General features: G+C 35.6%; 1 protein-coding gene across 1 annotated transcript in view; it reads right to left on the minus strand.

Moving 5' to 3' along the window:
• LOC107602138 (glutaminase kidney isoform, mitochondrial-like) overlaps positions 1-15,276 on the minus strand; it is a 52,510-nt gene that overhangs the window by 19,749 nt on the left and 17,485 nt on the right. Inside the window, exons 5-12 of the mRNA XM_016294548.1 lie at positions 14,573-14,736; positions 14,413-14,471; positions 8,249-8,281; positions 8,104-8,162; positions 7,888-7,954; positions 7,406-7,456; positions 5,855-6,031; positions 5,110-5,241 (exon numbers count right to left, since the gene is read on the minus strand). Coding sequence (XP_016150034.1) covers positions 5,110-5,241; positions 5,855-6,031; positions 7,406-7,456; positions 7,888-7,954; positions 8,104-8,162; positions 8,249-8,281; positions 14,413-14,471; positions 14,573-14,736 — 742 coding nt within the window. The remainder of the gene's footprint in view (positions 1-5,109; positions 5,242-5,854; positions 6,032-7,405; positions 7,457-7,887; positions 7,955-8,103; positions 8,163-8,248; positions 8,282-14,412; positions 14,472-14,572; positions 14,737-15,276) is intronic.

The raw sequence follows: 15,276 nt of genomic DNA on the forward strand, positions 1-15,276 counted from the left end.
TTTTTTGAGTGGGAGGCTGTGCGATATGAGGTGGACAAAATCTGCAAGGAAGAGCCCTTCATCTGTCCTGCGTGCACCCCAGTTATGCTGGCAGTTTCAGTAGATGGAAACCACAAGCATTACCGTTTCAAGAATGCAGCTAGGTATTCCAAACTGTGTATAATGTCACACTGTTGAAACAATATTAATAAGAAAAAAATCTCTTCAGGATTTCTGCAAACTTGTTAAATTTAAGACTTTTTAAGACCTTTTTAATACCACCTTATATGAAATTTAACACCTAAACCTGTAATGGATATACACATTTTATTACATACATATATGTAATATTTAATGTGTATAAATTAAAAAGAAAACAAAATATCAATGCTGTAATAAATGGTATTTATTACTATGATATACAGTGAACTTTTCATGTCAGCAGACATTATTCCATACAAAATATCTCCACAAAATAACTGCATCACTGAGATTTTTGGTGGAGTAAACAATTTATTCTGAAGCAATATTTTTGCTTCAGAATATTTTTTTAAATATTTCATCAGTATTCTATCAGCTTTTACATACTTAAATCTGCATATTTACCTTTACAAAGGCCTATCTTTAACCTTTTTAGATGTATGCATCATCTTACATGTCAAATTATTACAATTTATCAATAAATTAAATATACACTATAGGGCTGCTACCAGTCAGATTAAATAATTTACACTGCAAATAACAATAATTACAACTGCAATAAATAATGTTATGAGATTAATGTTTTAAATGCATTTATGAATATACAAATAAGAAATGTTGAGGGGAAAAATGCATACTTTTCAACAAACTTCTCAACTAAACTACCAGTAAGTGATGGTAAGTCACTTAATGAGTGAGTCATTGAGTCATTTATTCAACTGATTGAGTGTGTTATCATGCTGGTATTTTAAGGACTTTCGTGGATAGCGGACTCCTAATGTTTTTGATATTCTTCATATTCTGTGTGGTGGTCAGATAAGTTTAAATATATTTTTACCTTTTATGGGCATTTTACCTTTATAAAGCCATTTTTCTATAAGTGTGCATTATCTTTTGAGTCAAAATCTTACATTTAATCAGTGAATTAGAATAAGACATTTGGGCTGTTACCAAGCAAATGAAATCAGTATCAACAAAATTCATCTTTGCAATCCAGACATAAGCTGCATCTGAATTGGCATTTAGATGTGTTTACACGCTGTTTAATGCAGAACATGAATGCATTTAACCTGCAGTTACAAATGCATAAATAATGTTTTGATATATTAAACATAAAACATTGAATACTGATATTTGAAATAATTAAAAAAATGAAAATACTTTAAATGTGAAATGAAAGTCATTAGCTCCGTGTCTAAAACGTAAGTCTCTTAATAAAACTTCTAGTTTATTGAACTGTTGTAAAAAACCAATATCACATTTGTATATGGTAATTTTTGGAGAGGAAAAAAAGGCACTCTTCCATGTGAACTTGAGTATAAATATATAAATTTTCTGCCCCCATGTCTTGAATTTATGATCATTCTGAATGTATTTTAATAGACTGAATCGTGCAGTGATCAGGCAGAGCGCACTGCAAATGCGCACGCGCACTAGACTTCATGTAATGCGTGCACTCTGTAGGTGTTTTGAATGTTTTTTTGCGTCGTGAGAATATTGAGCAAAATAGCTCACTTGTCATGGTGTTATTTAACTATATCATGTTATGAATAACCTAAATATTTAGAATTTTTACCTCAGTGTGTTTCTTCTGAGTTTATGTGTGCGGTCACGCTGTTCTGAAGTCTCGAGACAAACGGAGTGAGACTCAGCGCGAGCTTGTATTCTGTATTCTGCTAACTTACTGCAGTTCTCTCTGATGATACAGTAACTAACCGCGTGGAGAAAAAATCTTCGGTCTGTCCAATGATTGTAAAGACATTAGGTCCTTCAGACTTAAAGGTGTCCTATTATGCTTTTTCACTTTTTTAATTTTAGTTTAAAGTTTTAATTTTAAGTTCTAAATTGATTGGATTGTTGGAAGCTGGGGTGTTGCTAATAAAATGGAGGCAGATCTGAATGCCAGTCTCTCATATTCGTGAAAAAAATTAGTTTGCGATGTCCTAAGAGTAATGTTGTCGTAATATCCGAATATCTTTTCAATGTTTAGAAGTAACGTACTCCCTCATGACTGGTGTCAGTGCTATAAAGTGAAGCATCAGCTTCAGCTTTTCCCCGTCGTTTATCCCAGCGTTTACCCCTCACGTCAATCAGTGTTTCAGCCGGACAAAGACGTCAATATAACGGGTTGTAAACAATGTCACATAAAGTCACATTTACCTCAGAAAAACATATTCGGTGACCATAAAAATATATTCACCATATAACATTCATTATAAATTTTACTGTTCTTCAATGTTTAATTTATGTTTGAATAAATCCATCAGGTTTTTATGACAGCCACCATTGTTTATATTTAAAAAACAAAAAGAACTGAAGTAGAAATATTATTATGTAACTGTAACTTTATTATTTTAAAACTTCATTAAGTGTAATTTTAACAAATCAGTCAGTTTTAACCTTCAATATTATAGTAATGTAGTACCAACTGACTCTCATATATATTGTAGTTGAGTTATTTTTTTTCTTTCAGAAAATTCGGCATGTACTGTACCTGATATATATATATCCAAAATAATCGATATCGAATCGAATCGTGAAATTTGTGTCAAAACCCAGTCCTATAGTTTACTATCATTATTTATGTTGTGCAATATGGAATGTGTGCATGGTATAGTTGTCTCTCTGTTCAGCTCAAAGCTCGATTGGCTAGATTGCGATCTATTTGTTCTAAAATTGTGGGCCAAGTGCTTGAGCCAAATTGTCAAGATCTGTATACCAAAAAAATGCTGACCTTGTTAGGAAAGATTATGTCTGACTTTGCTCACATTTTATTTGAGGAATATCAGTTTTTGCCATCAAATAGAAGGCTTAGAGTTGCAAATGCCAGATTGAACAGATCACGTAAATCTTGTGTTTATCAGTCCGTAAAATTAATAAATCAGAATTGTAGAATCTAAGTAGGCCTCTGGGTTCTGTAAAACAGAAAGAACTATACTAATGCACTCCCGACTGTGTGTGCATGTATTTATACTGTTGGTTTTTGTATTAAGGTGTGTTTATTGTTTGTTTGTTTAAATTGGTGTAATGTGAGATCCGCTGTGAGATGCAAGACACATTTTGGAAGAAATTCCAACAATGAAGTGTAATTTAATTGAATTTTGTCCTGCTCTCAGTGGGCAGAAACCCAGAATTATTCTTTTAAAGTCTTTTAAAATTGTTCTTCTCTATTGTGATATACAGTATATCAGAGTGAAATGACTTTTTGAACAAGAAAAATTTATAAAAACAATTTATAGTAAATACTGTAATAATTTTATAATAATTGTTCATTTTGATTTCATGTTGACTCAAGCTTGTGTAATAAGCAGTACCCTTGAAGCTGACCTTGAAACTCTACTTTACCTTATAAACTATGACTGGAAGGGTTTGTAGATTCAGGACACTCCCTGAATTTGTTGGGAGTTGGCAGGAATATCTGAATGTCTAATATTACATCCATTTCCTGTCTTGTGACCCTCTGACTTGCCAGTTCTTACTGTTCTTTTGGCACAGCAATACTGATCACAGAAAGGTTTTCAATTATCACTGTGGCTCTGAATTCACCACTGATTGAGTGGCAGTAGAAATCTGTCAAACTGTTCATATAAATGATCTAAAATTCTAGTCATGCTTCCCACCCCAGAATTAACTCCACCAATTATCTCTGGTCCGCTTGCTGAGGACCACTAATGAGTCAAAGACATGGATTGGACACTGATTTCCTTAGGACACACGGGGAGTAATTATAGACTCCTTGACCTTTAACAAGGGTCTGAGAGGCTGTACTGATATTCAGACTTTAACAAGTGCTGCTTCTCAGAAAGACCTAAAATAACACAGACATATTCTGATCATTTCGCAGGTACATGATAAGAGGCCCTCATAATGCTATTTTTGTACAACATTTTTATTTTCTCTGACACTTTTTTTCCTACTGTGTTGCATAAAATATTAAACTAATTTTGTGTCTTAAGATAATTCATATAAAATCAAGTCAAAGTCAATAAACTCAAGACTCTTGACAAGACGAATACAATACCATACAATTTTGTGCAGAATACACTTTTATTTGTCAGCCTCTCTCTCTTTCTTTCAGTAGCGGAAATTTAAATGTGAGATTCTGGAAACGAGATCTAAATTTAGCGGGAACGGTCGGGTCGGGAAGAAAATTATTCTAAGCGGACAGCAGGTGAACAAAGAGTGAATATATAGCGGGAGCGGGTGGGTACGGAATAGAACCTTGCGGGAGCGGGACTAAAAAAAACAGTCCCGCGCAGACCTCTACATTCTGTCCCATTCTTTGTATTCATGCCTGATAAGCATCTAGGGCCAAGTAATACGGCTTAACAAAATAATAAAAAATAAATATTGGAGCATATTTTGACAATGTTTCAATATAATGTTCATGTATTTCAACCTAACTGTAAAACACTGTAGAAATCTTAAAAATGTTACACTTAAAAAAAAAAAAGAAAAAAAGAATGATAAATAACTAAACTGAATCATGTATATAAACAGCTAAAATACTGGTCAAAAGTTTGCGATCGGTAACATTTTTTTGGTGTTTTTTATGTTCAACAAGGCTGCATTTATTTGTTAAAAAACAAAGTAAAAACAGAAATACTGTGAAATATTAGTGCAATTTAACTGTAATATTACTGCAATTTAAATGTAACCGTTTTCTATTTCAGTTTATTCCTGTGATAGCAAAGTTGAATTTTCTTCAAACATTACAGTCTTCAGTGTTACATTCTCCTTGAGAAAAAACCCTATTATGCCATTGTGATACTCAATCATTTTTTTTATTATTATCAATCATGAAAAATCATGCTGCTTAATATTTTTGTGGTAACTTTTCCCCTAATTTTCAGAACATAGGTTGAACTTTATGAGAAATGAAAGTGTTTATGTGTGTAGGTGTGTCTGCAAACAAGAACATTGACATACCGTACAGAACTGGATGCCCCGGACACTGTTGCCAAGTTTGTCCAACGGAGGAGACCAGCACATGACACCCATCACATTGGGCACAACCAGCAGAATACCGCCAGCCACACCTGACTTGGCTGGTAGACCCACCTGAACAAAATACGTTAACATAAAAAAATTATATACAGATAAAAATAGGATAACCATAACTGAAGATATTGTGTTTGGCTGTAGGACTCTGGGTGGGGTTCACTAAGAATAAATAGCCGGGTTTATTTTCATGTTCAATAATGAGCTTGATTATCATTTAAATTAGGGGTGTTTGCAAACCACAATTATGTTGTATTGCAGGAAATAAGTCACAGGTTTTTATCCTGAAATACTGCATTCCAAATTTATACAACTGTTTCGTGAATTTGTATTTTAGTGTACTTTAATTAGCACAAATAATGGACACAAGTATGCTCTAAAAAGTGTCTGTGGACTTTAAGAGCATACAAAAAAGTATTTGCATTTGGACAAAGCCATTCAACATTTAAAAACATCGTCGTTCTCAATTTCTGATAGCTAGGCGTTGTTTAAATTTTCCTTTAAAGTTAAAGGAAATAGTAACAAAAAATGTGAAACTGAAAGGAAAAAGAGGAAAGTTCACATGATGTGGCAAAACAGTACTCCATAATAACAGGAAGTGAGTTGGCATAAATACCGTGTGAACTACTGTGATTCTGTTTACTCGTGTGAATCTGCATACACAAAAACTTACATGGAAGGCGAATTGTCCGGAGAAGTCATACATGCCGCAGGAGTGCATGAGGCTGAGGGTGTCTCGCACGGACTCGGGGCTCAGCACACGCTCGCCTGTGATTGGACAGAAGCCACCGTTGGCCAATGTGGCAGCCATGACGCTAGCGCTCTCACACGTTACCTCGATGGAGCACAGCTGCACATATGGACGCAAACATAATTAAACATATGAATAAGAAATATTAAGCCAGGATGCCAAATCACAGTTTTTATTTCAACATGCTTTGTTTGACAGCTTTCCTCATGGATTTTACGGAAAACAACACCCTAAGAATTTGACCACGTGTGTGGGTATGTGTGTGTGTGTGTGTATAAGAGAAAGCCATCAGCTGCACTATCCCATTACACACGCCGCATGAGCTCAGAGGCACATGACAGGAGTCAAGGGACAGTCACCAGACTGCAGTCCTGCCATGCTTGTGCCATGTCTAACTAAGCCAGAGTCATTCATGTCAGCAAATCAACTTTCTATGTTCTCTAATAACCATTCAATTATAGTGATTTACAGATTCTGTGATTCTGATTCACAATCTCTTGCTTTGATTTGATTCCAATTTTGATGTGATTTCTTAAATATTGATTCATTTGGTAATATACTACCATTCGAAAGTTTAGAGTGAGTTTTTTGTGTGTGTGTATAAGAGAAAGCCATCAGCTGCACTATCCCATTACACACGCCACATGATCTCAGAGGCATATGACAGGAGTCAAGGGACACTCACCAGACTGCAGTCCTGCCATGCTTGTGCCATGTCTAACTAAGCCAGAGTCATTCATGTCAGCAAATCAACTTTCTATGTTCTCTAATAACCATTCAATTATAGTGATTTACAGATTCTGTGATTCTGATTCACAATCTCTTGCTTTGATTTGATTCCAATTTTGATGTGATTTCTTAAATATTGATTCATTTGGTAATATACTACCATTCGAAAGTTTAGAGTGAGTTTTTTAAATGACTTTTATTCTTTCCAGCAAGGATGCAATGTATTTATCACAAGTGAAAGTAAACCATTTATGTTTTTATTTGAAATTCAATTTCAAGTAAAAGTTGTTCTTTAGAACCTTCAATTCATCAAAGAATCCTGAAAAAAAAACATTTCAGCAAAAAGATATTAAGCAGTTTTCAACATTGACGATAATAATAAAACCACCAAATCAGCATAACAGAATGATTTCTGATTGGAGTAATGGAGTAAATAATATAATATAAATATTGTGTGTGTGTCTATATATATATATATAGTATAGACACACATTTTTATATATGAAATATTTTAAATCGCAATAATATTTCACATTTTTACAGTTTTTACTGTATTTTTGATCAAATGAATGCATTAAAAAACTTGTTAAAAATATTACTAAACCCAAACTTTAGAATGGTAGTTTATATCAGTTACAATATCAATATTTCAGAAGGCAATCCCAGGATGCATTGCAACAAGCTCACAACTTTTCTGTTGCAATCTGACAGTAACTCAGAAATGGAAGGCACGTCTCTACACACCTGAAAGTAGAGGTCCAGAACAGCAGTCATGTCTGTACCATCTGGAAAGCACTGCATACAAGAGAAATTTAGATTAAAACATGGAACCACTCCTGGACAAATGGGCCATTTACACAAAAAATGTTTTTCCATTCCATTGTGCTAATTTTGCATTTTATGTAAACAACATGCACTAGACAGACATCTTTGACCATTGCGCTTGCGTCTCGCATCTTTTGCAGCATTTCACGCATGATACGGCATTCTAAAAACACGTTAAAAGCTCAAGTTAAAAGTTCAACACATCTTGGAGCCTTGCGTTTTTTCCTCCTTCCACTGCCTGCGTCTCATGTTTTTCAAAGCAAAAACATGTTCTGTGTGAATGGCCCCAAAAAAGTAACAGCATGTAAAATGTTAAGGGTATATGTGAAGAGAAATAGAGAGATGATTGGGTGCAATAAATCAATCACCTAATCACATCAAAAGCTCCCTGAGATACTAACCTTCTTTTCTTTCAGGTAATAGCCAATAGCGAAATTCCTGTCTCCTGACTCACGCTCCGACTGGAATCTAGAGCAGTTGACATAAATAACCAGTTACCTCAATCAAACCCAACAACACAAATCATGCATAACATGAAAGTACAAAAGAGGACTATTTTTTGACTGTTTGCCAACTGTATCTATGATCAAAACAATAAAACTGGTAGCTCAACATACGTGGCATTGCTAAAACCAACATATTCATTTCCTGCCATCATCTTCAAGAAGCTCATCATCTGCAAGAGAGAAATCAGAACAGGTCAATCAAACTCAAAACAGTTCCTGTGAAAAATATATCATAATTGTTTCATAAATGACTTACATAATCAAACTTCTCAGCATTGCTTGCCCCTTGCTGAAAGACAAAGGAAAGAAATAATAGACATATAAATATATTCTCATTAAAAGAGATAAAAACACATTTTTAAAAGTAGCATCATGGGGAAAAAATAAATCAGAACAGTAACTAACTCATACGGATTAGCAGTAAGGAAATGGATCATTTCATTCCTTTAATATTACCAGTACATTGCTAAAATCGTCAGTTAGTAATCTGTTGTTAGAAATCAATGAGAAGATCACAATCATTTCATATGTGTTCTACAGTAAAGTACTATTATGCTCTACAAAGGGAATGATGATGAACCGCTACAGAGCAAAGACTGGAGTTAAACGTGTTCATGAAGACCTATAGGCCAAACACAGAAGTGGGTCAAAAAACAGAGTGGATGTGAATCAGCAGGGCTGGTAACGTCTTAAGATGATGTGCGAGGAGGATCTGTGCATTGTGTGTTGATGTGTTTCTGAGTGAGTGTGGATCAGTGTCCATTAACCTACAACTTTCTGCCAGACTGAGTGTGGCTTGTGGCACCCATCAAATTAATGCAAAGAGAGCCATTGAGATTGATTGCATTACTGCCATAAATGAACAGTGACTAATGTGTTTGTTTGACTGTCTGTTTAGACTGCTGAACATCAGGGGTGTAAAGTACTCAAATAATTGCACTTAATTACTATATTTATGTATTATTTTGGGAAAACTGTATTCTTAACTAATACAATTTTCAAAGGGTGGAAAAAGTATAATTGCATTAAAGCTTGACAATACATTTGTTGTATGTATAAACAATATCATTAAAACGTTTGGGTGAGATTTTTGTTGTTGTTGAAAAAGTAAATGCTTTAATTCACAAAACCTATGGTAAAGACTTTTACAATGTCACAAAAAAATCTATTTCAATTCAATCCTGAAATTATCAGTTTTCACAGAAATTCTAGGCACCACTTTTCAACAAACAAAACTCTTTTCAATGATATTTCATTGATAATAAAATAAATGTTTCTTAGGCACCAAATCAGCATATTAAAAAGATTTCCGTAGGATAATGTGACACTAAAAACAACTGGAACTGTAATGGCTGTTAAAAATTCAGCATGTACACTTTGACTTACAATAATATTTTAAGTAAAATCGTTGGTCATTGTTGAAATGTAATTTGAGTGCTGCTAACTTCAAAAGTTTGAATCCAATTTATTTGCATTGTGCTTTTTACAATATGCATATACATTTCAAAGCACATTCATAAAAAATATTTTAAAAGTACAAAAAGGAAAGATAGAAAACAACTGGTAAGTCTTTGACCATTACAAAGTCAGAACACTCCAAAAAGAATTAAATAGGCTGCTTTACAAAGTTTTTTCTTATTGCATTTCTTTATTCTATTTAATTACAATTAAATTTGGAAACTTTTATTTCACTTAAGTATGTTTTATCAAAAGTTTACTGAATTAAAATCACAGTAACCATAGCTGAATGCAAACACAATTTTTCTGTACTTTTTACACCCCTGCTGGACATTCTTATATATTAATGTGTATGAACAAATGCTGAATGTATTGCATACCCAGTTTACTTCAGAAACACACAAAGGCCATGCATCAGTATTTTTGCACTGAGATCTTATGAAAAAAGGCAGAATAAAATAATAACACATGGCCTCTATGGGCTTCCGTAGTTTCCAGCAGTAAAGACCATTTGGTCCTGCACAGATGCTCTCTATTTTATGCAGACGCCGCTTTATTAAGGAACACAATGGCACTACTGATATTTTAGTATCCAGGCTTGTTCATGGGGATGGAGGGAAAAATGGAAAGGAAAAATTACCAACGTCATTGACCTGCAGCAGTGGTCAAAAAATCCCACAGATCCTACGTCTGCAAAATATGCAACAACATAAAACAGCACACAGAGCCTTCAACAGCATATCACACGCTTTTAGTACACGCTCATGACCGTGCTCAAGGACTCGGAAGGAATAGGAGGAAAATGTCATGCGTTACTTGGGTGCAAAGGAAACCGACAGGCACGACTTACATTCAGCACTGACCTACCGGAACACATCAGAGAGGTGAAAGACATTTTGCGTCACACCAATATCACAGGAGAACAATGAGAAAAGCAATCACAATGATTGAGTTTAGGTGTGATGGGAGATGTGAGGTTGAACTTCACGTCTGTGTTGTTCACAGGATGCCCAACATTCATCACGCAGAGTGACGATGCATCCTTTTAATGTGTGGATTGGTGCTGGCTTAAAACAGATTCTAGGGCTGTCAATTGTCTTTTAATCACATTAACACTAGTACCGCCACGGGGTAAATTTTACCCGTGGCTGTTTTTAAAACGTACATAAAAGATTTTTAATAAAACATTCAAGTCTCCCAGTCACTGACTTTTACTAAAATTGTGTGATTTACAATCCCCTGTTGTTAAAAACTGTTTAGATAAAACCAAATCAAAAAACGGGGCATTTATACCTATAAGCGCCAGCGCGGGTCAAATTTGCCCGCTATATAATGCCTGTATGTTCGCGCTGTCATTTTCATGCCGCTTATGTTTTAACATAGTACATTGCTAGGCAACGCCTTTCACTCACAGCGGTTATCAGTTTCATAAATATGTATTTATAAATTCATAATAAATTCACCACCTAAATATGTATTTACTTCCTTCTAATTCTCATTGTCAGAGCAGGCTTGTTTAGCTTAATATTGACCGTTATGAAAAGTGACTATAGTGACTATGCATAAAAAAGCCTTGAACATAAAACAACAGGACAAAAATATAGTTGATGACCAGACATAATCATTTCATGACTGTAGACACTTCTTTGTGAAGACAGTAGCATAATACAGTGAAATAATATGTTCTTTAGCCATTCAAAAACAGCTGTCATGTGCGTGGGTAAAATTTACCCGCTAGCGCTTTTAGGTATACAGAGACCCCTGGCGGTTCTAGTGTTAAGTGCATGGTTTGTAACAAATTAATCAATTGCAAATTTGATGAAAAAAGCCCACAAAAGAAGATAAATAAAAGATTTTACAGATCTTTTCTACAAAAAGTGCCTTTAGACATAAATATATATATATATATATATATATTATTTTTTTTTTTTCCAGAGCACTCCCTTTTGCAGTCGGGTCTGTCAACCCCTCCAAGATATATGTTTTGTCCATCCACAGTGTTTTTCTATGTGAACAGGTACTAGATATACATCAGTGACGGTTGCAACGTCTAGACGAAAGTAGTTCATCTTTATGATTTATTACACTAAAATTACATATTAAATTGACAGCCCTAATGAATGCATACAAATATGAACTGTTAGCAAACTTGTCAATGCAGAGGATGACAATAGTTCCTACATCATAGAAATGTGTATGTGTGTATTGTTTAGAAATGATCACTCTGCATAACACACACATGCATATGTATACAAGGGCTCAACTGTGAGCATATATTACAGTGTAAACTGTGCATAAGGCAATAAGAACCTGTGAATCTACAGCATCTACATCTACATTACAAAACCGCCATAAGCCCAGCTGGAGTGTTTTTCTTGTCTTGTGTGTTTGCACATGGATTAAAAAACACATAAAAGACCAAGGTGAATCCGCTGTAGCACACAAACACAACCAAAAGATGCAAACAACTCCAAGAAATACCAGCCAGGCTTCATGAAACTACTACAAAGGCTTATAGCAAAAACTTTATATATGATGCATTTTATAGTCTATAGAGAATTTTTTTTAATAAGGCACAAGTAGGGCTGGGCGATATAACCAATATTCACAATATATTTGCAATGATTTTTCCTGTGATGTAAAATCAAGCAACTCTGTGAATATCTTGAATATCTTATTGATTTTAATGCAAAGTTTCCTAAAAGTGTTTAAGTAGTAAAAGTAGCTTAAAGGGGTCATATGATGCGATTTCAATTTTTCCTTTCTCTTTGGAGTGTTACAAGATCTTGGTGCATAAAGAAGATCTGTAAAGTCTACGTAACGATGTGGGAAGATGTGCATAATGCCGCCCAAATGTTCACGCAAAGAAAGAAGGCGGAACTTTTATTCTCACTGTAGTATTGTTGTTGCCGTCGCCATGTCATGAAGACGCTGTGTGTTTCGTTGTGAAAGCGAAACTACTTTGTTTGGCCTTCCAAAAGAAGACGATATCTGCTTCGTCATGCCTGGAGCTGATCCGTGCTGGTCGCTGAGGAAATACATCAACTTCGTGCTGTGGATCGCCGGATCGGCTTTCACCGTGGACGAAGCAGAGTCCAGCCCGAGGTCGTCACATGTGGTTGCCGCACGCCCGCCGGCCGCCGCTCACTCTAGCCCGCCGTGTGTGTGATGCTGTGTGATTCGTTGTGAAAGCGAAACTACTTTGTTTGGCCTTCCAAACGAGGACACGACTAGAAATCAGTGGTTAAGGTGTATTTACAACACTGTTCCAGAACACTTCCACTAAATGTGTCCAGTGCATTTTATGGAGGACTGTTTCCTGATCCTGGTAGAGTAGACTACAATGCCGGCTGTTCTGACTCACAGACTGTAAGTACGTTTTCATATTTAAAGGATTTGCCACTGATTATTCAAATGCGTTTTGAGCAGTGTAGAGTAGGGCTTGTTGTTTGTCATTTCACCGATCACAAATGCAGACATGGTTTTATGTTTACGCGGCGCGATGCAACGCAACACGTAAAAAGACAGTATAAGTCATTATAATCCGTAATTATGACCCCACTGGATGCAACAAATGCCTCGTTTATAATGGGTTTTAATGTTTTTGTCTCATCGCGCTGGGACATGGCATCACAGTATGGTAAGGGGCGTAACATTTCCGTCACACGCTTGAGGTATTCGGCCAGTCAAAACACACTGGATAGCAGACCAATCAGAGCACACCTCGCTTTTCAGACCGATCAGCTTTGTAAAAATGTACGCGTTTCAGAAAGGCGGGGCATAGAGGAGAAACAATTAATGTACAGTATGTGGAAAATAATGTGTTTTTTAACCTTAAATCACAAACACATTTCATTACACCAAATACACAAAATAATGTTCTTTTTAGCAGCATCATATGACCCCTTTAAGTAGTAAAAATGACATTGGACACAATTTCACAACTTTGATTAAATGATTTGTTTGCATCTTGTGTAAGACTTTTATATATTAAATGTTTTTATATTAATATATATATATAGAAAAATACTGTGGTTTGTTGCCACATACTGTTTTGATGCATATAAATAAAACAATGGAATACTCTTTCTTGTGTTCAACAATGCACATCTGCCTCGATTCTGTCTTGAAAGTAATTAGAAGATTTTCATTAAAAAATTTATTGTATATAAAATATTACATTAAAATCAAATAACAAAAGTTACATATCTTTTTTCTGAACACGTGGGCCTAATTAACACTCAGAGAGGCACTAAAATGAAATAGATTATATAATTTTTTCTCCAGCTGCTTTGACATTTATAAACAACATTCTAGTATACTTATGTTCTATAAACCACTCTTCTCACGATCTATGACGTCTCATTACGAAAGCACTTGCGTAAACAATTACGTATGATTTAGGGTACCGAATGGGCTCTGTTATGTAAATTAGATCATTTTTAAATAGTTGTTGTGCAATTTTTGTATAAACCATTTATTTATTCAGTTTTATCCCCCAGCCAAAGTCACAAGAGTGGGTGGAAAAAATGTGGAGAACAGAAAGTCTGAATGAATTTTACTCAAAATTCATTGCCAACAGACTTTTAACAATAATGGTCCTGAAAACGGGATGAACTCCACACATTTAATTCACAATGAGAGTGGAGGCCTTGAGTAGGTGTACTGTGTACAGTAATAAAACGCAGAGAAAAGACAAGAACCACCAACAAAACCCACTGATCGTCATTTAATCTTAGTCTAGGCAGCACTGATCACAATCACTTATTCAAAACACAACTACAGCCAAAATGATTACTGCATGTGTCTCAAAAACGTTTATCAACAATTTTCTGGCTACTGCCAAATATTATAATCTGTTCTGGCTAATTCAAATCAGGTAAATGTGAGTACAGTTAGGAGGAGTAGTCAAAAACAACTTCTAACACGAAAATAAAATAAAAACAAAAGGAAGATGCTTACCTTGATAAGAGAGGTACACACGATTGCACCAGCATTCACCATTGGATTATGGGGTTTGTCTGTGGAAAAATAGAATTTCTTATTTCTTTGGGCTGCATATTTAAAAAGACACATTGTAGAAAAAAGCAGTCATGCTGAAGCTGATGGTTATAATCCTTACCGTCCTCATCCAGGAAGAGCTTGTTGAAGCGTAAGCCGCTGGGCTCTTTCCCAATGAATCGGTGCACATATTCAGTGCCGTGGTCATGCACGGCAATAGCGTACTTGAGCGGCTTCACGCATGACTGCAGGCAAAATGGCACTTTAGTGTCACCCACTGTGTGTCTGTGCAAAAGAGTAAACAGAGATCAGAACCAGAGACATCATCCTATGGTCCATATAAGCAAACAAACAAAAATAATGATCCTAAAGGTGAACCTAATGCCGAGTTCACACTGCACGATTTTCAAACTCGTCAGATCGCCGTTGTTTTCACACTGCGTGACTATCTAGGCCAGCATTCAGTTGCTGCTGTGTTCACATTGCACGATGGATCGGCGACAGGGGGTTTCACACTGCATGACTTCACAATAGGAAGAATCGCCGACAGCTCTGTCTGGTCCGCAAACTACGTTTCACAACAAAACACACGCGAGAAGTGATAAGGAAATAACGCGAGAACCCGTGTGCGTCAGACCGGAGTTATCGCGAGCAAAACTGTAATTATTAAAAAATATATATATATAGCCCGCAAATTGTCTGTGAGCTGATTTCCAGCTAATGAATGAGCACCGATTTGCCTCCGATTTCGGGTAATTTGTCTGCGATTTCACAAAACCTGTCGGCGAGTGAAAAATCGGGCTAAAATCGTGCAGTGTGAACTCG

Source organism: Sinocyclocheilus grahami, unplaced genomic scaffold (assembly GCF_001515645.1).
Source record: "Sinocyclocheilus grahami isolate Dianchi unplaced genomic scaffold, SAMN03320097.WGS_v1.1 scaffold320.1, whole genome shotgun sequence".
In the NCBI taxonomy this organism is placed as follows: Eukaryota; Metazoa; Chordata; class Actinopteri; order Cypriniformes; family Cyprinidae; genus Sinocyclocheilus; species Sinocyclocheilus grahami.